The sequence below is a fragment of the Bactrocera tryoni genome, unplaced genomic scaffold (assembly GCF_016617805.1).
Source record: "Bactrocera tryoni isolate S06 unplaced genomic scaffold, CSIRO_BtryS06_freeze2 scaffold_25, whole genome shotgun sequence".
In the NCBI taxonomy this organism is placed as follows: domain Eukaryota; kingdom Metazoa; phylum Arthropoda; class Insecta; order Diptera; family Tephritidae; genus Bactrocera; species Bactrocera tryoni.
In genome coordinates, this window is record NW_024395977.1 from 22,798,496 (window position 1) to 22,824,282 (window position 25,787).

Consider the following 25,787-nt stretch of genomic DNA (forward strand, 5'->3'; position numbering starts at 1 on the left):
CAAATTAGTAATTGTTGCGTCATGCGACTTTATAAATCAAAAAATATATTTTAAGAACTTAATTTGTTAAAATAATTGTATGCATTATAAAATTTTTTACATTATGTAAAATACTTACGAATTTTGTAATATACAAGTATAACCATAATCTACTACTTATGTACTAGAATAATCTATTACAATGAATTTAAGATGCTGAATTGAATTAGAACTATATACTTGCCCCTTTTTTTGTATACATACTTACCTCTAGTCTAAGCCGTTAGGTTAAGATTTAGGCTAACTAATGAACTGTTGGAATAAAGATTATCATTGTATAAAAGACTATAATCGCGAACGGACGTTCTTTTTTAACCGGGATTTTTTAAACCGAAATAGCACAGGCAATTAGCTTTTAGTTGCGCATACTAGTGAGTCCAACGTGTAGCACTTCAACCTTAAAAAAGCTTAAGGTTTTTTCATGGCGCCCGAGCAGGGACTCAGTGCGTGGCTGTAAATAATTTTCGAAAAATGTAATACGTATTAATTTAATTTCTAACGCGTGAGCAATTGCCTGTGAATTTTTAATTTCTTTCGGTTTCGGTCGAGTGCAAGTGACTAAAGTGACAAATACTAAAAATAAATGTCTGGACAAAGACATTAAAAATAAAAATAAAATATATCTACATAGATATACATACATATATGTATATATAAAAAATTCAAAAACAGTTTTACATTAAAAAATATACATATCGCTCATTTGCTGCAAGACCGGCATAAATCAAAAAAAAAACAAAAAACGTGATTTTCGAGTTAATACTGCAGAATTGTTCGTTATATCATACTTCATGTTGAGTGAAAAATTCATATGAATACCTCTTATATGCTCCGCTTGAGAAGAGAATATGTTTCCTATTTTCCGTCAGTGGCTTGTAAAAAATAGATAATAGTATAACACTTGGTGGATACATACATATATGTAAAATAATTGCGAAGTGCACACATATGGACACACACTGAAGTGAATAAAAACGAAGTGGTAAATCTAAACATAAAGAAAATAAAATACAAATTAACCAAATTAAAAGTTAAAAAAAAAAAAAAAAAACAAAAAAGCAACTGAGAGAAACGTTTTGTGAAGTGGGTGGTGAAAACACAATATAATACATACATACTATATGACATACGTGCGGTAAAATTCACCAGCCCAATAGTGCGCAAACACAAGGAAGAAAAGGAGAGAAACCAAAGGAGGATAAATCGGTTAAACGGCATACAGTGGAGTGTGAAAATAAAAGCAGTATTGAAATAAGCGTTTACTTTTTTTCTGCTAAAGGTGGTTACACAGTTAGTGCATAATATTAAAAACTACCGCCAAAAACATAAAGTGCCGTTGCTAAACATAAGCAAAATAAAAAGAGTGTCGCGAGTGCCGCTAAAAAGTGCCGGAAAAGAGGTACAACCCGTTAAAAGAAAAGTGCCGTAAAACTAAAAACCGATAACTTTGGCCGTTAAAACGTTAGACTATTTGTGGTAACATCACGTCGGTACCGAACGGGCTTGCGTCAACACCATCGTCCCACTGCTGCTGCGTCAACGGATTCTCGCCGCTGCTGCGTCAACGTCAACACCATCGTCCCACCGCTGCTGCGTCAACGCGGATTCTCGCCGCTGCCAAGTCAACGTCAACAACACCGTCGCTGCTAACGTCGACGCCAGATCCGTCTCTTCGTGGGAATGAGCTGCAATTGCATTCTCTGCAAAAGGGAAGTGAACGCAGGCAAACCGCCTAGGCATTCACAACAGGTAACGAGTGCGAATCACTGAAAGTGGTGCGAAAAAAAAAAACGAAAATAAAAAAAAAAGAGCAAGTGCACACTTTCAGTTTTTGGCTCTCCCTCTTTTCACATTTTTTCACATACGTATATTTTCTTATTGCATAGATTTATATTTTAATATTCGCATACGTATATATACATACACATGTACATAAGCATTTATGCATCTATGCATCTATGCATCTACATAAGTGAAAGAGGGATCGTGGGATTTGCGGTAGCGTTCTTAATTGAACATTAAGGTGCGACATTTTATATCTTGCAGACAAAAAAAAAAATTTTAAAATTTTAAACGAAATAAAGTTTTACGGTTCTTTGGAAAATTTTCTCGCTTAAAAAAAAAAAAACATTTTCAAGAACGTTCAATTGTGCTATTGCTTATTTTGCATACTTCATAGGTTCGGCTTTCGTATACTTGGGAATCGATATAATTTTTTTTTTCTCGTTCTCGTAACCGATTCCAAATATATTTGTTGCCAACCTTTATTGCTATTGGTCTGGCTTTCGTATATTTCGGAATCGCTATACATATATTTTTCGTTTTCGTTATCGATCCCTAATATATCTGTTGCCAACCTGTATAGTTTTTTTTTTTTTTTTTTTTTTTCGGAAATTTAATTTAACAAGCAAAAATGAGCAAGCCAAAGCCAACTATCGCCAACCTCTCTCCGAGTAAGGAGTTGATCGACTTAATCATTAAAGCGTCAAAGGACTGTGGCGAAAAGTAGCATTTTGCGAATAAAAACGGGTCTTCTAGAAAAAACGATGTCATTAGATCCAATCGAATTGGAATGTCGTCTTGACATACTAAACTCACATAGTGAGAAATTGATGAAATGCCAATCTAAAATTGAAGAGATTGATGAAGACGACATGGCCCGAGGGGAGTTAGAGGACATAATTGTAGAAACAAAATTTATAATTAAAACAATTTTGGCCAAAAATAGAACATCTATTGCTGAAACATCGTTCGTAACGTCTCACAGCTCAAGGCTCCCAAAAATGAATTTGCCGAAATTCAAGGGAGAATATTCGGAATTTAAAAATTTCATGAGTTTGTTTGAGAGTTTGGTTCACAATGATCCAAACATCCCAGATATTGAAAAATTTAACCATCCGGTTAATTGTCTATCTGGGGAGACTCTAGGCACGGTAAAAGCGTTTCAAATGTCGGATGAAAACTATCCGAAGGCGTTGGCAAGTCTCAAAAAGGTTTATGACAATAAATGTTTGATTTTTTTTAATACGATTTCAAAACTTTTTGAGCTGCCAACTATCCCTAAGCCATCAGCCCCTTCATTGCGCGCGATGATTGATGAAGTGTCGGCTGTATATGACTCATTGCTATCGCTGGGCGATGAGAAACAAATCACAAATGCGATAATTATTCACATAGTCATGACAAAAGTTGACTCTGCCACCCGATCAAAGTGGGAAGAACAGCTGGATTACGACAAGTTACCGTTGTGGAAGGATTGTGAAGCTATCTTAAATAGACGGTACCAGCACCTATCAGCTGAAGGCGCATCATCTTCGAGGACGAGACCCATAGCAGCAGCCAGCGCGAACCACGTGAAGCAGCCTCACATGAATGGAACTAAATCCGCTTTAGTTGCAGCGAATGCAAAGCAGCCAACATGCCAGCAGTGTAAATCGAAGGACCACTACTTAACAGCTTACCCCACTTTTAAAACTCTCTCTGATCAACAGAGATTTGAGTTTGTCAAATCAGTGCCCTTATGCACAAATTGTTTGCGTAAGGGACATACGGTATCCAAATGCAGAGCGGATCGATGTCGCGTGTGTAATCGGTCCCACCACACCTTACTGCACCAGTATCCTGTATCCTTCGCTGCTGAGCCTCATCCGCAACCAACAACAACTACACACGCAATGCATACAATAAGTGTGCCTGATCGGGTAATGTTGGCAACAGCAGTTATTCTGGTGAGATCAAGCTGTGGAGAGTACCTGCCCGCAAGAGCCTTGCTGGACTCGGGAAGTCAAGTCAACTTTATAACGGAGGATTTGGCCCAAAAACTGCGGATTCGACGCTAAAACAGGACTTTAAATATTATCGGGATTGGTAATTCAAGTACAAAAGTTGGGGCCAAATTAAGCGCATTTGTGAAATCGCGCGTAAAGAATTATGAATTTTCGGCGGAATTCTGGATTATGCGATGTATTTCGGCTAATCATCCAGACCATACCATTAATATTAATGGTTGGAAAATTCCGCACAATATTAAATTGGCGGATCCAGAATTCCAAAAATCTCAAAAGATCGATATGTTATTAGGGGCGGAAACCTTTTTCGATTTATTAGCGGTTGGTCAAATTAAAAGTGGCCCTAATCAACCAACGCTACAGAAAACTCTTTTGGGATGGATTGTTTCTGGTAAATATGTCAGCAGTCTTAGTCCTCCTCCCGAAGTAAATAGCACATTATGCCAAACTGAAGAAGACTTAACGTCAATAGATTCAGTAGTCAAAAAATTCTGGGCTCTGGAGGAACTTCCTTCAGAAACAATTGGCAACAAATTCACACCTGAACAAAATGAATGTGAACAATTTTTCGTCAAAACAACTGAAGTATTACCTTCAGGAAGGCTTCAAGTCAGAATGCCCTTTAAAGCTGACCGTAAGTTACTCGGTCACTCCCATGAAATCGCAGTTCGGCGGTTTCAGGCCCTGGAGAGGAAAACATTGAAAGATCCAGAACTTCGTAAAATGTATCTGGACTTCATGAATGAGTATAAAGCGCTGGGTCACATGAGCCCAACAAATAATAAGATCCCGAGTGAACCACACTATTTCATTCCGCATCAGTGTGTTTTGAGGCCTGAAAGCACAACAACAAAATTACGAGTTGTCTTTGATGCGTCGAGTCGTACTTCTTCTCAAATTTCATTAAATGAACTTTTGATGGTAGGTCCAACCATCCAAGAAGAATTATATTCAACTCTTCTTCGTTTTCGCTTACATAAGTATGCACTAACAGCGGACATTACTAAAATGTACCGTCAAATAATTATGCATGAAGAAGACAGAAATTGTCAGCTTATTGTGTGGAGAGGGCATCCTTCTGAGCAAATTCAAATTTTTCGTCTTAACACCGTAACATACGGCACTGCGCCTGCTCCATTTCTCGCAACACGGTGTTTACAAATGCTCAGTGATGCTAATACAACTAAATACCCACTCGGTTCATTGGTCATTAAAAGAGACTTTTATGTTGATGACTTATTAACAGGATCTGAAAATTTTGAGTCTCTAGATCTTATAAGAAGTGAAGTAATTAAAATATTAAACTCGGCCGGATTCACCTTAACAAAGTGGTTTTCGAACCACTCTAAATTTTTCGGCAGTAATTATACTGAAAAGTCATTAAGCTTCAATGACAAAAACTCAACTAAAACACTAGGAATCCATTGGTTGCCGAAAGAGGATTTGTTTCGGTTTGTTTTGGATGCCAATTTTCATGATCAGCGAGCTACTAAACGAAACATACTATCAGTCTCTGCTCGCCTTTTCGATCCTCTTGGATTATTAGCCCCACTAGTTACCAAAGCAAAAATCTTATTGCAAGAGCTTTGGATCCAAAAACTAGATTGGGATGAGTCGATTCCATTGCGTCTTGATACTAGCTGGCAGAATTTTAAAGCCAACCTACTGCAGCTGTCATCAATTAGCATTCCTCGATACGTAAATCTAGAGTCGAGTGCTATCTGCCAAATACATGGCTTCTCCGACGCTTCAATAAGAGCGTACGGATGCTGCATATATATACGAAGCCAATCTGCTAGTGGTGTCAAATGTATGCTGCTTACTGCAAAATCTAGAGTGGCTCCGCTGAAGACCAAGTCTCTTCCGCGTCTCGAGCTCTCGGCAGCACATCTTCTTGCGCCAATGTTGAATCGACAATTTGAAAAAATTATATTTTGGACAGACTCTGAAATCGTATTGCATTGGGTAAAAACGCATCCATTGTCATTACAAACCTTTGTTGCAAATAGAGTGTCTGAAATCCAAGAATGGACTGACAATATAAATTGGCGACATGTGCCAACAAAACAAAATCCTGCGGATCAAGTGTATCCGGGTTGCAATGTGGATGAATTGAATAATTCAATATGGTTTGGCGGTCCACAGTTCCTCCTAGAAGACCCCGCTTTATGGCCAATTGACACTCACTTCCAGCTCTCCCCAGACGATGAAGCATTAGAGAAGAACAAAAATACTTTCACACTACCCATAAATGTGAAAGAGAATACACTATTGAACCTTATCGAAAAATTCTCTTCTCATCAAAAATTGCTTCGTGTGATTGCCTATCTATTACGGTGGATTAGACGACCATAAATGCTTACGGAGGGAAGGGCGACGAATTACACTTGAGTTTTTTGAAAATTGTTTAGGTGATTCAACATTCGGATTCGGAATTCGCGAATGAAATCCAAAAACTGACGAAAGGCACCACGCTACCCGCAAACTTGCAAAAACTCAATTCGTTTTTGCATGAGTACTCGGATATGTCGCTTTCATTCAAATTAATCCGAGTAGGAGGTCGCCTTTTAAATGCAGCTCTCCCATACGATTCCAAATTTCCATTATTACTAAATAAGAATTCGCACTTCGTTATCAATTAATTACGGTTCCTGCACTTTCGAAATCACCACGTAGGGGCAAAAGCGTTGGTTGCGCTTCTTCGAGAACGCATATGGCTGATTAATGCAAGAGAAGCATGCACTAGAACCGTAAGAAACTGTACACACTGCTTTCATTATAAGCCGAATCTGCAAACCCAAATAATGGGAAACTTTTCAGTTTAAAGACTTCGAGCGCTACGACCCTTCCTCATATGTGGCGTAGACTTTTGTGGTCCAATTTATACCACATTAAAAATACGCGGTCGACCACCCGTAAAAACCTATATCGCAGTTTTCGTTTGTTTCACGTCTAAAGCAGTACACTTAGAATTAGTCTCTGACTTATCAACTAATTCCTTTATTCTCGCCCTAAAAAGGTTCATTGGTCGCCGAGGGATGCCACAGACGATATACAGCGACAACGCAACGAACTTCGTCGGCGCCGATCGCAAGTTACGCGAACTCAAAGAGGCGTTTCTGTCCCAGTCTCCAGAAGTACTGGAATTCGCCGCCGTAGAAGGGTTCAAATTCGCCTTTATACCACCGAGGGCGCCGCAATTCGGCGGGTTATGGGAGGCGGCAGTGAAGTCCGCCAAACATCTCGCCGTGCGCGCAATGGGCAACGTGCTGCTCACCGCCGAAGAGCTAGGAACACTGATAGCCGAAGTGGAGGCCATCCTCAACTCGCGGCCCCTCGCACCGTTGAGCCAGGATCCCAACGATGGCGAAGCATTGACTCCAGCACCCCTATTAATAGGGTGCTCCCTCCGAGCCTTACCACCGGCAGAAGTGTCAACGGACCGAGTTCGCTATTGCGAGAGATGGCAACTTGTTTGCTGTCTCAAGCAACAGTTTTGGCGACAGTGGTCCAAAACCTACATTACCAGTCTTCAGCAGCGCAACAAATGGCTGCACCCGAAACGCAACCTGCAGCCCGGCGATCTCGTCCTCGTCCACGAAGACAACACGCCACCGCAGCAGTGGGCACTAGGACGAATCGCCGCAACCGTAGAAGGACGAGACGGAAAGGTGCGAGTGGCAGACGTGGCAACCAAGGCAGGCACTATTAAGCGCCCTATTCACAAGCTCGCCCTGCTGCCTGTCGAAGTTGAAGGATCATGATCCTGTCAAGGTGGTCGATGTTGCGTTATGCGACTTTATAAATCAAAAAATATATTTTAAGAACTTAATTTGTTAAAATAATTGTATGCATTATAAAATTTTTTACATTATGTAAAATACTTACGAATTTTGTAATATACAAGTATAACCATAATCTACTACTTATGTACTAGAATAATCTATTACAATGAATTTAAGATGCTGAATTGAATTAGAACTATATACTTACCCCTTTTTTTGTATACATACTTACCTCTAGTCTAAGCCGTTACGTTAAGATTTAGGCTAACTAATGAACTGTTGGAATAAAGATTATCATTGTATAAAAGACTATAATCGCGAACTGACGTTCTTTTTTAACCGGAATTTTTTAAACCGAAATAGCACAGGCAATTAGCTTTTAGTTGCGCATACTAGTGAGTCCAACGTGTAGCACTTCAACCTTAAAAAAGCTTAAGGTTTTTTCAGTAATATTATATAGTAATATTATATAATAATATTATATATGTATATTGTCACCTAATATACAAAACAACGTATTATCAAAAATAATTGGAAAGCGCTGACAGATATAATAACCAAAATTTAACCATTTTATAACGAAACTCAATATATTTTTTTATTTTAACGCAGAAAGGAGTACTATGCGAAAGTACTTCAGTCACCCCGGGTATTCGCTCGACCAGGGTTATTTTTTTAAAGCGCGGCCGAAGGCCGCCAACGCTGAAAGGTGTACTACGCGAAAGTACTTCAGTTACATAAATCACATATTACACATATACATATGTAGAAAGTATTATTATAGTTAATACAGAAAAAAGAATCACGCGAAAAAACAAACAGTCGACATATAGGCGGCGCCACCAGAGACTAGATTCTAAAAGTCATATTTACTTTGGAACGCACCTTGTATACATATGTATAAGGAATAAGTGTTCACAACTCAATTATGCCTTGAAAAATGTTGGAAAGTATTTTTTATTATAGTTAATATAAAAAAAGGAATCACGCGAAATTACAAACAAAGAAAAATCGTTAATAATCCTATATATTTGCTGTTTAAAATGTGGCAAGGCTTGTTTTCCTCATAATTTTAAACAATCTAACCTTTTCAATTTATTTATTTCTTTTAGTTAATTTACAAATGATGTCGATAAGGTAACACTGATTATTTGACAGTTTGTAGCTCTTTCGTTATTGTTAAGTAAATAAATTTAAAAAATAAGTTAAATATTGAAGTAAAACTGTTTTTGTTCTATATAATATAAAATAAATGTGTATAAACGAATTAGTGAAGTGCTAGTGGATATAAAACTGAAAAATATAAGTGCAAAATTAATTTTATATCGAGAAAAACCGTAATCAATATAGTGGTAATTTTCAACTTTAAACGCGAATATCTCGAAAACTATAAGCTTCCTGCAGCTATAACTATATATATTCTTGATCTGGAGAATATTCTCTATCTGACCATACCGTCCTGGGACGGTATACTAAAGCCGACCCTATCCATCCTATATTTGGATACGTGCTTAATAAAAATCCTTCAAAAGGAAAATTCAATTCGCGCGAGTTAATACCAGTATCAACGACACTTATACACAAGTATATGAGAAACGCTGATAAAGCCAGTTCTGCCCTAATCAAATAAACAATTGATACTCTTGACTTTGAACTCATACCACACCATACCCGAATGCGAGACATGCATAGGCCGCATGATAAGCACTTGTTTACAACAAATAATAATATTAGACTTTAGATCTAAGCCACAAAACATGAATATGTTATCAGCTTACACTATGTTCGGACCGACAATGAAAACATGTTTTCGTAGGAAAAACTGGTTTTCGCACGAAAACTTGTGTTTCCGTCCATGTAAAATCTGTCAAACGAAAACACAGTTTTCGCTGAAAACTTCTTGAAAACTTACATTCCACTCATTATAATCGGTGCCTGCTCTAGTTTAATCGATTTTTTTGGAAGACATATTTTGCCGGCCCTAAATTGTCACTTGATATTTGTTTACATTCCATATAAAAATACAGCTGTCAATTGATATTAATTTCAAAAATGGAAAAACAAAAATATAAGAAAAGAAGTTGTTGGAGTGATAGGGCAGAAACCCTACTAATTGGATTGTGGCAGAGCAAAATAAGTGCTTTTCGCGGTCTTAGGAAAAACAACCACATAGTGGAGGAAATGACAATGGAGTTGCAGTAACAAGGTGTGCATTTCACGGCGAGTGAAATAAAATCAAAAATGCACAATCTTTCACAGATATATAGGTATGTAATTAAATAAAATTAAGAAAAAATAAAGTTTTTACATATATATCATGTTTTACAGGAAAGAGAAGACAGCAGTCGGGTCAACTGGCGGTTCTCCCTCGGAGTGGCCACTTTATGATAAAATGAGAGCCGTACTGTTGCCGTACGTCAGCTACAACGCCGAGAGCTTTGTGGAGGAAAGTTTTCAAAGTAAGAAACATTTGTTTTGTAATGCAATATATTATTTATATTTACATACATATACATATACATTTTTAAAAAGGTTCTACTAACTCCGAACCACTCGAAATTTCGGTGGAAACGGCTGCGTCTTCTACATTCGTTGCTGCATCTCCATTATCATCACCGGTTTGCCTACCATCGCCCTCAGCTATGCCGATGTCGCCAAGCGATACTTCTTCGCTACCAGTACCGTCTCCCGAGCCGAGTGATGCTATTAATAAAAGAAGGAATCATTTTCAGAGCATAATATTAAAAAAATTTGAACAAATTGAAAAACAGCTCGAGAGAGCAAGTCAGCAATCCATTGAAACCAGCAAAGAAATTAAGGACTTGACAAAAAAAATGGTTGAAAATGATAATAAAAAACCGAAATGATGGAACAATATATAAAAGATTCTAAAGAAACAAATGAACGATTACTTCAATTTCTAAATAAATAAAAAAATTAATGAATATAAGTATTTTCTGTTTAATAATATATGTTTATCGTTGATATGTATTAGTTTTTATATGGAAAATAAAATTGAATTTTCTTTGGTGTGTACAACTTTATCTTTGATTTAATGTACATATATGTAATTGTGTAAAATGTAGATATTGTGATACAATATGCACATGTACTTACCAAAATATGTACAAAGTGCTGTCCGAATCATTTCTCCATTAATTGGGTCGTCGGATGCATATGAAATATCACACGGATTCTGGTGTCTAGTCTCCAACTCTTCCAAAGCGCGTAACCATTTAGCGTTTAGCGTGTCGTTGTTATCATTTAAAAAATTGTGAAGGACGCAAAAATTGTGATACGCTAAATATTATACGGTTTCATTGGTTGTTTGCTAAATCGAAAAGCCGAATCCCCAATAATGAATACTGGCACTTTTACGCCTGAAATTTCTCTAGACATTTCGCTTAGTAAAGGACAACTATCCATTTCTTTTTTAAGTGATGACGTCTCATAAATTTGAGAGTCATTACATCGCCCGGAATTTCCTACGTTTATGTAAGTAAAACGGTATCTGAAAATACATTGTAAACATTACTGATGTACTTATACATATGTACATATATTGAGTTTTTAGACTTTACTTAGCATCAACTAATGCCATTAAAACGGTGGAATACCATCCTTTATAATTATAATAATCAACAGCTTCGTCAGATGATGGATGAATCTCAATGTGGCATCCGTCTGTAAACAATTATTAGAACATTAGCGCAAATTTAAGATTTTATAACCAATATTTACCAATTGCTCCTAAGCATTGTGGGAATCCAATTACCTCGAAACCAGTCACCAATTCGGTTATATTTTCTCTATTTAGAGGCAACATTTTAAAACAGGATGGCTGCAGTAATCTCCAGATTTCGGTGTAAAATTCCAGTAAAATTTTAAATAGCTTTTCGGTAATTTGTATCCATTTTTTGTAAGGGGCGGAGGATGTCATATAATTTATCAAAGGAACTTCGGTTCATGTGAAAGTTCTGTTTGAAAAAAGCAGATCCGTTTCGTTGGCAATCGTGTTCCCAAAACTGATTCTTACGTTGCTGGAATTAATAATATATAATTGAAAACTTTTGGATCAATAGGAACATATACACACTTTTGTCCAACATGAATTAATCGGCATCCCAAGGTCCTTTATTAAATCTAATACGAATAGATTAGATGTTGTTTCTTTAACTCGGCTGTCTTTTTTGTCAAGGCACGGTCTACTCAGCACCGTCATTCCAATAGTTCTCTTGAAGAATTGTCGATGAGCAGGATATTTATTTGGCTTTTCAAAGCCAATGCTTTCGCATTTAACATCTTTTTCCCAGAATTCTAAAAAACACGATCTTTAGTAATAATTATAAGCAAATATTAAGGATTTCAAAACTTACCATTCTACTTGCTCAAATGTAAACAAACAAATAAAGTTGTGAGCTGTCAGTGAAAACTCAGCGAAAACACAAATTGTCGGCCCGAACGACTTACGTTCCACAACACACAAATGTGTTTTCAAAATGTTTTCAATGTCGGTCCGAACATAGTACTATTAGAGATAAATATATGTATAACCCGTAGCATAAAACGAAAACATGTTCATTAAGTATGCGAATTTCTAAGGATAAAGATCATATTCTGCAAAAGAAAATATACATTTTTTAACCATTCATAAGTATATGAATTAACTGGGGGCTCAACCGCTCTTTGCTGTGGAAGGAGGAGATCGCACAACAGGACATCGGCATCCTTAAGAATCTTCGAAGCGCATAAAGAAGGACATCTAAATCCTTAAGCTGAAATCTTTAGTAAAGAAAGCCAAAATCTTTAAATCTTCCTTAACGAAGACAGACACTCAGAAAATGAGTCAAGGAGCAACACGGACAATGCCAAACGAGGACATAAATAATCCAGCTACAGTCCATACCAGTCCTGAAAGCTACATAATGTTCTACATTCAGACTCAGTTCTGGAAATTGGACGAAGAAAGGAGAAAGGACAAGGAATTAATATTACGGATGTTCCAAACTACAAATCCTAATACTAGCGAAACTCCCACCCCAACAATATACGAAGAAGCCACAATGCAATTCCAGAATGTAACATATGTACAAACCGAAGTCATAAAGGAATTACCTATTTTCCAAGGAAACAAAGAAGGATATACGTTATGGAAGTCACATGTAATGAAAGTCATGGAACCACTCCGAGTATTCCAGAACACACCTCAATTCTACATATCCTTACAACCTTCAGAAGGAGAATCACCGGGCATGCAGATATGTTACTTGAATGCAACAACACACCTCTCAACTTCTACAGTATCATGAAAGCTTTGGAAGCTTCCCGACCGAAACGCACTGTATGAAATACAAGAACACATGAAGAACTTGGCACAACAACCAACAGAAGACTTGGACACTTATTTCCAATACACAATGACACTGCACAGGAAGCTGATTAAAAATACAGTGGACCTTCTAAAATCAGAAATAAATAACAAATATATTGAACGCGAATCTATAACACAATTTATTAAAGGATTAAAAAATAAAAATTTGGCAACAGCCTTAGCATCTAATCAATATCAATGCTTAATGCAAACTTATACAAGTGCTAAACAAATCGAAATACGATTAAAACAAACTAGTGAAAATAAAAATCTAAGGCGACCTATCGAAATCCAAAACCAAAATTTAAATAACTTTTGACAAAGATTGACCAGATAAGACAAACCCGTTTAATTTTAATCCACCACAATGGCAAAATAATAATTTAAACCATTGGTCAAGATATATTGGTTTCTTGACCAATGGTTTAAATTAACCTAATCATCATAATTGCCTGAAACCAATTTCAACCAAGGCAACAAACGAGGAACAATTACAATTATGCACAACCTCAAAGAGTATTTAATACATACCAACCTCCACAAGAACGCATGGATGTTGACGAACCTCAAAGAAACAGTGGGTACAAACGAAATCACTTTAACAGAAACATCCTTCCGCAAAAGATACAAAGGCTCAACACACACCAACAACCTGAACCTCAGCCAGAACAAACCTTCAGACACATGGAAGAAGCTGGCTAAAGGATGGACTACCTTGCCTTACACTCAAGGATGGTCCAACACAACAAGAAGTGAATATCATGATCGACTCAGGCGCTACAAACAACTGCATATCAAAAAAATGCAGAATAGTAAGAGTATATCAATAGATCCTGTATGGACAAAATCAATGCATGGATGATAGTAAAAAAAAAATACTACTGTTAAGCCATGATTTACCATTTTTTGAACTAGAAGATATCAAAGATTTTGATATGATAATAGGATTTTGTCGATTGAAAAAATTAATTGCAGAAATGGATTTCACGTCACTACAATTAAAATATACAAATGAAAACAAAAATCAAAAAATAAATTACACAAATGATTATAAAGATTATGAAGAGGAGATTATAATAAACAGAAAAGTTACCATTTACACAACGATAGAAGCAACCATTAGGACAAAAACTAATGAACCTGTTCGGACGAAACAATACCAATATCTGTATGCAGATAACGATTTCGTCAATTCAGAAATAAAAAAATTATTAAAGAATAATATAATACAACCTAGTAGAAGTCCTTATAACTCACCAGTTTGGACAGTACCAAAAAAGGGTATAGATGAAAATGGAAAACCCAAGAAAATATTAGTGATAGATTTTTAAAAATTAAATTCAAAAACTATAACAGATAGATATCCTATTCCGGATATAAATATGACGCTTGTATTGTCAGGTAAAGCTATTAATATTTTTAAATTATGATAAAAAAAGAAGGTAGGGAAAAAACAGCATTTTCCATAAATGCACCAAAATATGAAATCATACGAATGCCCTTCGGATTAAGAAATGCACCCTCAATATTTCAAAAATGTGTTGATGATATTCTACGAGAATATACAAATAAATTTGCGTTTGTATATATCGACGACGTGTTAATATATTCCTCGACACCTGAAGAACATATTAAACACATTACATAAAGCAAATATGAAAATCTAATGAAAAATCACACTTCTTTAAAAATCAAGTCGAATATTTTTGACATATAATAACAAATAATAGGATAACGGTAGATTCAAAGAAAGTAGAAACGTTAAACAAGTATCCGATACCTCAAACCCTGAAAGAATTAAGGTAATTTTTAGGTATGGCGGGATATTATAGGAAATTTATACAAGGATATAGCAAAATAACAAAACCACTAACCATACATCTACAAGGAGAAAATTGTATAACAAATAAAAACATGTCAACTAAGAAAGAAATTAAATTAGATAAAGAAGCTATAAAAGCTATACAAATAATTAGAACAAAATTAAAAGAACAAGTTGAACTATTTCAACCAGATTTGTCAAAACTTTTTGATTTAACTAGAGATGCGAGTAACTTCGCCATAGGAAGAGTTTTATCACAAGAAAAGAAACCTATATTTTTTATATCAAGAACATTAACAAAAACAAGAAAATTATTGTACAACGGAAAAAGAATTATTAGCAGTAGTATGGGCTATAGGAAAACTTAGGATTTATATTTACGGTATAGCAGATTTAACTATACACACTAATCACCAAGCATTAATATTTTCTATTTCGGACAAAAATCCAAATATAAAACTAAAAAGATGGAAAAATTTTACACAAGAATCTGGAGCAAAAATAGTATACAAATCAGGAAATCAAAACATAGTAGCAGATGCACTATCAAGACAAATAATTAACACTTCAACAATAGAATCGATGCACTCGACACGTAGTTCACCAAACGAAAACTATACTATAAGAATCAAATCATATTAAAGAAAACTAAACATAATAAAAAAAGAACACAAACAGTTTATGAACCAAAACAAATAATTTCTTCTTCTTCTTAATTGGCGTAGACACCGTTTACGCGAATATAGCCGAGTTAACAACAGCGCGCCAGTCGTTTCTTCTTTTCGCTATACGTGGCGCCAATTGGATATTCCAAGCGAAGCCAGGTCCTTCTCCACTTGGTCCTGCCAACGGAGTGGAGGTCTTCCTCTTCCTCTGCTTCCCCCGGCGGGTACTGCGTCGAATACTTTCAGAGCTGGAGTGTTTTCGTCCATCCGGACAACATGACCTACTTCCGCTGTCTTTTAATTCGCTGGACTATGTCAATGTCGTCATATATCTCATACAGCTCATCGTTCCATCGAATGCGATATTCGCCGTGGCCAATCTTTCGCAGGACTTTTCTCTTGAAAACTCTCAACGTCGACTCATTAATTGTTGACATCGTCTAAGCCTCTGCACCATATAGCAGCACGGGAATTATGAGTGACTTATAGAGTTTGGTTTTTGTTCGTCGAGAGAGGACTTTGCTTCTCAATTGCCTACTTAGTCCGAAGTAGCACCTTTCTCCAGAAGCAGGTTGAAAAAGTCGCACGATAGGGAATCGCCTTGTCTGAAACCTCGTTTGGTATGGAACGGCTCATTGAGGTCTTCCCGATTCTGACGGAGCTTTTGGTGTTGCTCAACGTCAGCTTACCCAGCCGTATTAGTTTTGCGGGGATACCAAAATCAGACATCGCAGCATAAAGGCAGCTCCTTTTCGTGCTGTCGAAAGCAGCTTTGAAATAGACGAAGGGGTGGTGTGTGTCGATTCTTCTTTCATGGGTCTTTCCCAAGATTTGGCGCATGCTGAATATCTGGTCGATTGTTGATTTTCCAGGTCTAAAGCCACACTGATAAGGTCCAATCAGTTTGTTGACGGTGGGCTTTAATCTTTCACACAATACGCTCGATAGAACCGGTAGTTGGCTCAGATTGTGGGGTCACCTTTCTTATGGATTGGGCATAGCACCCTTAAATTCCAATCGTTGGGCATGCTTTCGTCCGACCATATTTTACAAAGAAGCTGATGCATGCTCCTTATCAGTTCTTCGCGGCCGTGTTTGAATAGCTCGGCCGGTAATCCATCGGCCCCCGCCGCTTTGTTGTTCTTCAGGCGGGTAATTGCTATTCGAACCATGGTCGGGTAATGGAACGTCTGCTCCATCGTCATCGATTGGGGAATCGGGTTCGCCTTCTCCTGACGTTGTGTGTTCACTACCATTCAGCAGGCTGGAGAAGTGTTCCCTCCATAATTTAAGTATGCTCTGGGCATCGGTGACTGCATCACCTTTAGGGGTTCTACAAGAGTATGCTCCACTTTTAAAACCTTCTGTAAGCCGCCGCATTTTTTCGTAGAATTGTCGAGCATTACCCCTGTCGGCCAGCTTATCAAGCTCTTCGTACTCACGCATTTCGGTATCTTTCTTTTTCTGTCTGTTAATGCGTCTCGCTTCCCTCTTCAACTCTCGGTATCTCCGCGGCGACACGGCACTCCTCGTCATACCAGCTGTTCTTTTGCACTTTCCGAAAACCAATGGTTTCGGTTGCAGCTGTATGTAAGGCGTTTGAAATGCCGTCCCACAGTGGAGGATGAAGTCATGTGTAGAAGTTTACGCAAGTGAGGAAAGTGCTCTGAGCGCCATTCACTTGAGAGTGACCAGAAACGATTATTTTCCACATGGTTCAAGCAGCTCACAACTTCCGGTCTTTGACCAAGTATCCTCTGGGTAGCCTAAGAACATCCGTTCGAAGGCGAGCTAAAGTGAGAAGGCGAAACATCCCCTACATAGGATTGTGCGCTGGGTTTGGAACCCGCCACGTAAAAAGGCCCCCCAATGAAAGAAACAAATAATTTACACTCTGTCAAAACGACGTACAAAACCTGAACAAAATTATTTAAATACATAGTTATAGAAAACCGTGAGGACACAGTTTTAGTAGAGAGAGGAGGAAGACAACATGTCTTACATAAAGATAACATTCGTAACACTCCTATTTAATTTAATAATAAACATAAAAGCATACACAGTGAGCAATCTAAAAAATAAAAAATTTATATTCACCGAAACTGACGACGCATAACTATATGAAGATACCGAATATTTATACCATTTATTTAATTTAAGGACAATATTGGGACAAATATTGGGAATATAGATCATTTGGCAGGACACAACAAGATATCATAAACGAGAATAGAATCTCAAATTTAATTGGACAAACTATTTCACACTCAATACAAAAGAGATCGATAAACATTTTAGGGACTATAACAAAATTTATAACTGGGACTCCAGACATATTGAAATAAAAACACATTTAAATGAAATAATAGAAAATAATAAACAACAAAGAGTCATTAACTCACACTTTGAACAATTAATATCAAAGGCTGATCCTCCATCAATCTAAACAAACCTGGTCATATCAGAACTTTAAAGGAATTAGAAACTCTATTTGAAACTATAAATTCTGTAAAGACAGGAAATTACTTGTTTAAATCTTTAAATTTAAATGATATAAAACAAATAATAAAAAACGAAAAGTTACATATTCCAGTTTTAAATGTAATGGAATACTCCACAATAAATGTAATTAGAGTTAAGGATACATATGTAATCATTTATAAATACCCTTTAATAACGCAAAAATGTAAATTATTTAAAATAACATCGTTAAGTTATCTACATGGCAAATATATATTAGACAAACATACAGCTCAATGTAATATAAATAATTATTCAAGAGTAAAAGAATGTAAACAATCACTAAATAATTTTATATGTAAAACCAACAAGGATAATGAATGTATTTCGAAATTAGTGCTAAAAGAAAATGCAAATTGTGAAACTATTGAAGAAACAAATGCAATAATTACAATATTAGATTAGGGTAATATAATATTAGATGGCAAATATGAAATTAATAACGAAACTATCTCAGGAGTAAACTTGATCCAGTTCAATGACACCATTAAAATAAATGGACGAAAGTATACAAACATACAGGATACAATAAAGCAGATAATCCAACATGAAGGCACCATACAATTGATGAAGTAATCAACTCCCATGAAGAAACTAAATATACGAATATCCGGAAGTTACATAAACTACTAATTCCAATTGAAGATCACCCGATCCGCACTTTATGCTACACAATCACAACATTTGGAATTATAGTCATGATAATTTGGACACTACTCAAATTAATCAAACTACGACAAGTTACTCAAGAAAGAAAGAAACCACACGAACTTCAACAACTCACAGCCAACTTTACATTATAAAAATTAGAACATTTTTTATAAGAGAGAGGAGAGTTAATACCAGTATCAACGACACTTATACACAAGTATATGAGAAACGCTGATAAAGCCAGTTCTGCCCTAATCAAATAAACAAGAGTATCAAACACTAGACTTTAAACTCATACGACACCATACCCGAAAGCGAGACATGCGTAGGCCGCATGATAAGCACTTGTTTACAACAAATAATACAATTAGACTTTAGACCTAAGCCACAAGACATGAACATGTTATCAGCTTAACGAATGATATATAACCCATAGCATAATACGAAAACATGTTCATTAAGTATGTGAATTTATTCTGCAAAAGAAAAAATATATTTTTTAACCATTCATAAGTATATGAATTAACTCGCTCTGAGCCATGTACATATATTTGTTGGCTACTCATGCGAATCAAAGGCGTACCCGTTGTATTCAAAGACTAAAAAGTGTATTATAAAAAGTCGTGATGTACAGTTCATCGATAAACCTGCTTTTAATGGAACTTTTGAAGAATTTGAGTACGAAAATGAAAAAGACGTTGAATATGAAAATAAAATGGACGTGATATTCGAAAATTATCATACTGATAGCGAGGTCGGTTGTGGGAATGAAGAGTCGGTAGCCACGCCTAATAGTGAGGTAGGTGCAGGTAATAAATTACGTGGTAGACCAACATATGTACGCACGGGGCAAAGAGGGCGTCCACGAAAAGTGTATCGCCAGTTAATCGCTTAATAACGATTCAGAGGAGGAGGTTACTGATCCAGATGATTTCTACAAGTGCAACGAACCACGTTTTATAATTAATGATCATAATTTTGGCGCATATGAGAAACAGAACTTGGCAAATAGTTGAAAAGCCTTTGAATCGTAAAGTAATTGGTAACAAGTTTTTTTACTAAAGATGAACATTTAAAAAAAGTTCGTCTGGTTGCAAAGGGTTATGTTCAACGACCGGAGAAAGATTTTCACGAAGTTTCCTCTCCGGTTGCAGGGTCAACTTCAGTACGGCTCTTCACAGTACTGAGTACAGAGCTGGATCTCCAGATACATCAGATGGATGTGGTCACTGCGTATTTGAATGGAAATCGAGACGAAAATTCAACGAGGTCAACCTGTGGGCTTAAAAGGTTTGACAAAGTATAGTAGTGAAATATAACAAACAACAAAAGAGTGGCAAGCAGCTCTAGAACGAGAAAACCCCGTATGCCTAGTAAAGAAAGCATTGTATGGTTTGCGACAGTCAGGGTTAATGTGGTATCACAAGTTATCAGCAACTCTAAACAAGATTGGATTAAAATCAACGAAATTTGACCCATGTTTCTACGTACGTCGAGAAGGTGGTAACATTATGTTGGCCATTATGGATGTTGGTTAAAAACAACGAAGAAAACGCTCGCAACATTTCGATATGAAGGTTACTTTAATCGTTGTTTGGGTACAGTTTTCATAAGAATCAACGAAAATATTTATATCGCAGAAGACATCACAGAATCAATAGTGAAGCCATTCCGAAATGTTAAAGAACAATCCTTATAGAATAGAAGTGAATTGCATACTTACCATTCCTCCGACAAAAATTTGGCGATTATGGGGAAATATCCATACCAAAGCTTAATCGGCGCTTTGATCTATTTAGCGGTATCTACAAGACCACATATAGCGCATGCAGTAATTTTTATGAGTCAATTTAACAGCAACTACACTGAAGAACATTGGAAGTCAGCAAAAAGAATTTTACGTTACGTCAAGGGCAAAGTACAACAGGGTTTACTGTATAAGAAGACAGGTGCGCTTGGCATTGGCACACAAATAATGCATACACAAACTTACATACTTACATTGTTCTACAATCGTCTCAAACATCATTATACATACTTATATGCGTACACATGTAGTAAATATGTGCATATGACATTGCCACACAAATAATACATACACAACATACATACTTATATGCGTTCACATGTAGATATGTCACGCGCAAAAATTACAAAAATTGTTCCATAAAAACAACAATTGTCTCAAATGGTATTAGCGGCGTCACAAGTAAATATGGCAGCCAAATAGTCGATGCCCAAATTTGTAGAAAAACACACAACAAGAACATTTTCATTCATGAACGCAAGCGCACTTTCAATAGGCAAGCACGCTTCATTCATAAAAGCAAACACCATTACATCTCCCTGAGCATGCCTTTGCCTACAAGCGCCTTTTCGCGACGATGGCAAAAGCTAAAAATTCTAAATTGAATAATTTTTGATATTTTTCTAGAAGGGAAAAGTGTCAAGCCCGCAAACTCGCAAACCACAGAAAAGAGTGACAAAAGGGGCAACATAGTTCTTGTTGGCTTAAAATATTTGTCCTTTCTAAAATATTTTTCCGTGGCTCGCAAAAATCAGCGTCGATATGTATGCGGAAAGGGAAGCGGTGATAATCGCCAATCGTTCGCTTATGCTTTTCGCACACCTCGGTTTTCTACTAACAAGACAATGTTGTGACGCTTTGTCGTCGCGTCGGTCCGTCGACACATTGTCTCTTTGACAAAACATGAGCTTCGCCATTGGTTGACCTTGTCAACGGAAATTTCGCATGAAGCATTGAGTGTACTGTTTACATACATACCTATATTGCCTGTAGACAAATTTATAAACATTATGCACATGGTCTGTAATATTTGTACAAGTTAACACAACAAATATTTATTTCAACATAACATTCATTGCAACAATGTCGTTGTTAAAGTTCAACAGAATCGATCGACATTATTGCTGATCAATAAATAATAATGAAAATAAACAATCATCCACTTCAATATATTGTAAATTCTGCTGACCATTCAACATCCGCTAAACTCTGCCAGTTGCATTTCTTAACTCAATAAAGCAAAACTTAACTGGCGCCCGAGCAGGGACCAACGAGGCTACAAAAACTTAAAAGTTGAACTTCGTTGGACATCGGTGGATTTGCAAGTCTTGTAAGGCAAGCCCGCCGGACACCTTCTACTCCAGAGTAAGTTGCAGGATCCCTAGTAGGGACAAGCCGAACCGAACGGGAGAGATCCGGACTACCAAGAAGGGCAGCCATACCAATGTAGCAATGTACGTTAGATTTAAGTGAAAATTAAGTGTGACAATTTAAAATTCATAAAATCTTCGTACTATATTAAATCACAAATTAAAATTATAAATTAAATATTATAAGGAAATTTTTAAATTCTATATAAAAAAATTAAATTATATAACTAAGTGAAGTGGAAATTATTGAAAGAGATCGAATTGCATTTTGAAGCAATTAAAATCATAAATAATATATTTCTAAAAAAGGCGTGTTTAAATGAGTTAAGCCTCCCCCCTCAATCAACCTGGGAAAAAAACTGGCGCACCCTAATACGCCAGCGCAATTCACCATAGTTGTTGACACTTCAGCGCAACTCCCCACACCTGTGCTCCTACCCACTAAACAAAAAGGATAGACAACAGGAGAGGAGATTCGATTCGTTGACACTGCGCAAAATAATAAACAATAGTTCTTTTATATATATGTATACACAAGTGACATTGCTACACTCACTCAAACAATAAATTAATCTCAATACGCTCTTATATATCTTATACGTTAGAAGTGAAATAATCGAGATGACCTTCTGTAGCAGTTATTTAGCAAGGATGAGTTAGTCATTAAGCAAACATTGAAATGTGACGTATTAATTTAATATTGTAATACTTAAATTTGTTAATAAGTTAAAATAAAATCCAATAAACTGATATTAAAATTTCACTCACATATGTACATACATATGTACATCAAAACATATTAAAAAGTAAAGAAAATATGGACAAAATTCCTAATTAAACTAAAAACATTAATACATATCATAAATGTGTGCCAACCATAGCTCGCAAATAACTGTCGACCGTTTTTCTTCTTAAGCTCTCGTTGCGAGCACAACCGAAAAAGTTCATACTCTCTCGCTCTCGCTCTGAGCAAGAGACTCTTGCTGTCTTCATTTATGTTTTCTGTTAAGCGCTTTTCGTTAAGCTCTTTGTATTTCGGTCTTTCAATGAGCAGTGCGTAAAGAGCGGAACGAGAAACGCTCGCACAAAGAGAGTCAGCAAAAGACCGATTGACCGAAAAACTCAACGCAAACGGTCTTCACATTTACTTTTGTTGTAAGACATTTAGATTTTCTGCACTAATCGAACTTCTTCGTTCACTTAATATAAAGTGTAGGGCTGAGAATGCCCGTTCGACGGACACTTGCGTTGCAGGTGTAGCCAGCACAACCTGCGCTAGTGCACTTACATATATGTATGCGGAATCTTAAGCTGCAAATCATTAAAAAATTCCAATATACTATTTGAATTTAATGGCAAGCGACCAAATGTTACGTCGAAGTTTTCGATGTCAGCATAAATTTTGATAAGTTTTGCAGAAACAGGATCTTTTTTGCTTTCTGACACTGTCTGCAACAAATATTTCACAACTTAACACACTCAATTCACGATCGCAATTAATATATTTCGTCTGCAAAACAGACGTTTAACGATTTGCTTGCCTATGCATGTGAATGTATACCAATACATACGCAAAAGACTTTTTGCTCCACTGAACACGACAAAACGGTCTTGGAACAACCAGAACAAAGCAGAATAGAAAAAAACGGTTTCGCTCTGAGCGCAAGCAAGCTCATTCAAGAACCCATAAAACGGTTGCTCTCTGAGTCTTTTCGTAAAGAGTCAGGGAGAGACACTTATTTGCAGACAACGAGAAACGGTCGACAGTTATTTGCGAGCTCTGGTGCCAACAAAACTAAAATTATATAAAAAACAGACGAAATAAACTAAAAACAACACATAAACGGGCGTGAAATCGCGAAACTAAAAATACATACATACAAAAAAAACACTGGGCGCGAAACCCAGCAGTAAAACATACATACATACATACGAACAAACTAAACGCGCGCGAAACCTAAATATAAAATATAAACTAACAAATTAATAGGGCGCGAATCTAAAACAACATAAAATAAACAAAAACAAAATAAAACGCTAAACCAAAGACAATCAACTGGAAGCGAAGGAGAAGGAGTTGACATCAGAGGCCCGAATAAACGCAGACAAATATACGCACAAACAACATTACGAGGCATACCAACTGGAAACAGTTTGGAGTTTTGCTACATACAGCCACATTATCCCCTCAAAGGACACCACAATGAGCGTATTATGTCCTTTATTAATTTAATATATACACATATGTATGCCCAAAATTGCAGTGTTATTTGATATAATACCTGTAATTAAAATCCGCACTAACGGCAAAAAAAAAAAATTACCTACCTATTTAGCGCGTAAGGTAATGTATGTTAAATATATAAAAAGCATAAGAGCTTATCTTTGTATTTTCAAAACACTAAAAGCAACTAATATCCGAGCAATTACTTGCGAAAAATTTCCGGCAAACCCTTTCTGTTTAATAAAGCAGTAAGCGGGATTGTATATAATAAGTAAGCAAAGGAAAAATCGCAAGTCCTACATAAAGTAAAAGACAAAAACACAAACAAAATAAATATAACTACACTTATATACATACATATATGCATATATGTATATTTAGTGGAAACATTCATTATATATTGCATTATACCTACAATATACTTATGTACATATGCGTAATTGCCAAGCGCAAAATATACATATGTATATGCATACATACATTTACATACTTACATATATCTTTAGTACATATTAGACGAGGATTCTAATTGTAAAAGTGTATATTTATTTACATATGAACATATATGTACATAAAAGAAAATAACTTTTTCAAATACCTCTCTCTCTCAAAAGAACAAAAAAGGTTCAACAAAACATACACAACTTGTAAGAACTATGTAAAATATAAGTATATTAGCACATAAACATTAGTACATATTCAAAGTCCACATTGGCAATTATCCGGCAATACCTCTTGTTCTTTGGCAAACAAAAACAAGCAGGATTGTATACAAAAAGCGAATTGATCTCTCCACCGAGGTCTCAATTGCTTACGAACAAAGCATATTCATAAAAACACAAACAATTCGTGCATTCTTATATAAATAGCACATTGATCTCTTCAACGAGCTCTCAATCGCACAAAACATACGCACATACAAGTCCAAGTATTAGGGTGTACCTAAATTCGGACATCAAAAATTTTAATTAATAAAAAGCGCGGTTTTTAATACCAATAAACAATTCAAATATATTTTCGAACTAAAATATAAATAAATAATATTATTTAGCAAAAATGGTTAACAACAACAATAATATAAACACACCTGCAGGAGCTACAGGCCCAAAACAGGTTGCTAAATTTATTTCAGAATGTGACAGTTTAAGAAGTTACTACACTAGATTTGCCTCCTCACCGATTCACGAAAACTCTGAATCGTTATTAGAAGTAAAAGGTCAAAATCGTAAAAATTTTTGGACTCGCCTCAAAACGGCTCATGACGTCATTGTAGATTCTGACGACTCAGATCTGCCACAAAATTTTAAATTATCTACTTACACCATATACGGGAACTGCTTAGACCAGTTTGAAGAAACAACAGCTATGATCTCCGATCAACTAAAGCTCATTAAAGCAATTGCACCTACTCCCCACAGTAGAGTAGAGCTGCCACAAATAGACAGTCAAAAGGCAAGTTCAGGCATCAAACTCGAGGTGCCCGCATGTGACATAAAATATTTTATGGAGGTTATGAAGAATGGCCGTCCTTCCGCGACATGTTTACAGCCGTTTACATCAACCATCCACAACTATCAAAAGTACAAAAATTGTATCACCTCCGATACAAGACAAAAGGTCAAGCAGGCATAATAGTAAAACAGTTCGCTCTTAATGACGATAATTTCAATTTGGCTTGAGAAGCTCTAAAAGCAAGATATGAAAACGAAAGTATACTAGTCGATAAAGAAGTAACGACACTAATG

The 25,787-nt window shown here is 36.3% G+C and overlaps 2 protein-coding genes across 2 annotated transcripts in view; both read left to right on the forward strand.

Annotated features, from left to right (window-relative positions):
- LOC120780949 (E3 ubiquitin-protein transferase MAEA) overlaps positions 1 to 25,787 on the forward strand; it is a 186,300-nt gene that overhangs the window by 151,433 nt on the left and 9,080 nt on the right. The window lies entirely within an intron of this gene.
- Positions 9,854 to 10,493, forward strand: LOC120780950 (inactive protein tyrosine kinase pTKL-like). The gene is made up of 3 exons (XM_040113181.1): positions 9,854 to 9,879; positions 9,941 to 10,071; positions 10,145 to 10,493. Exons 1-3 carry the CDS (start codon positions 9,854 to 9,856, stop codon positions 10,477 to 10,479), a joined length of 492 nt encoding a protein of 163 aa, XP_039969115.1. The 3' UTR covers positions 10,480 to 10,493.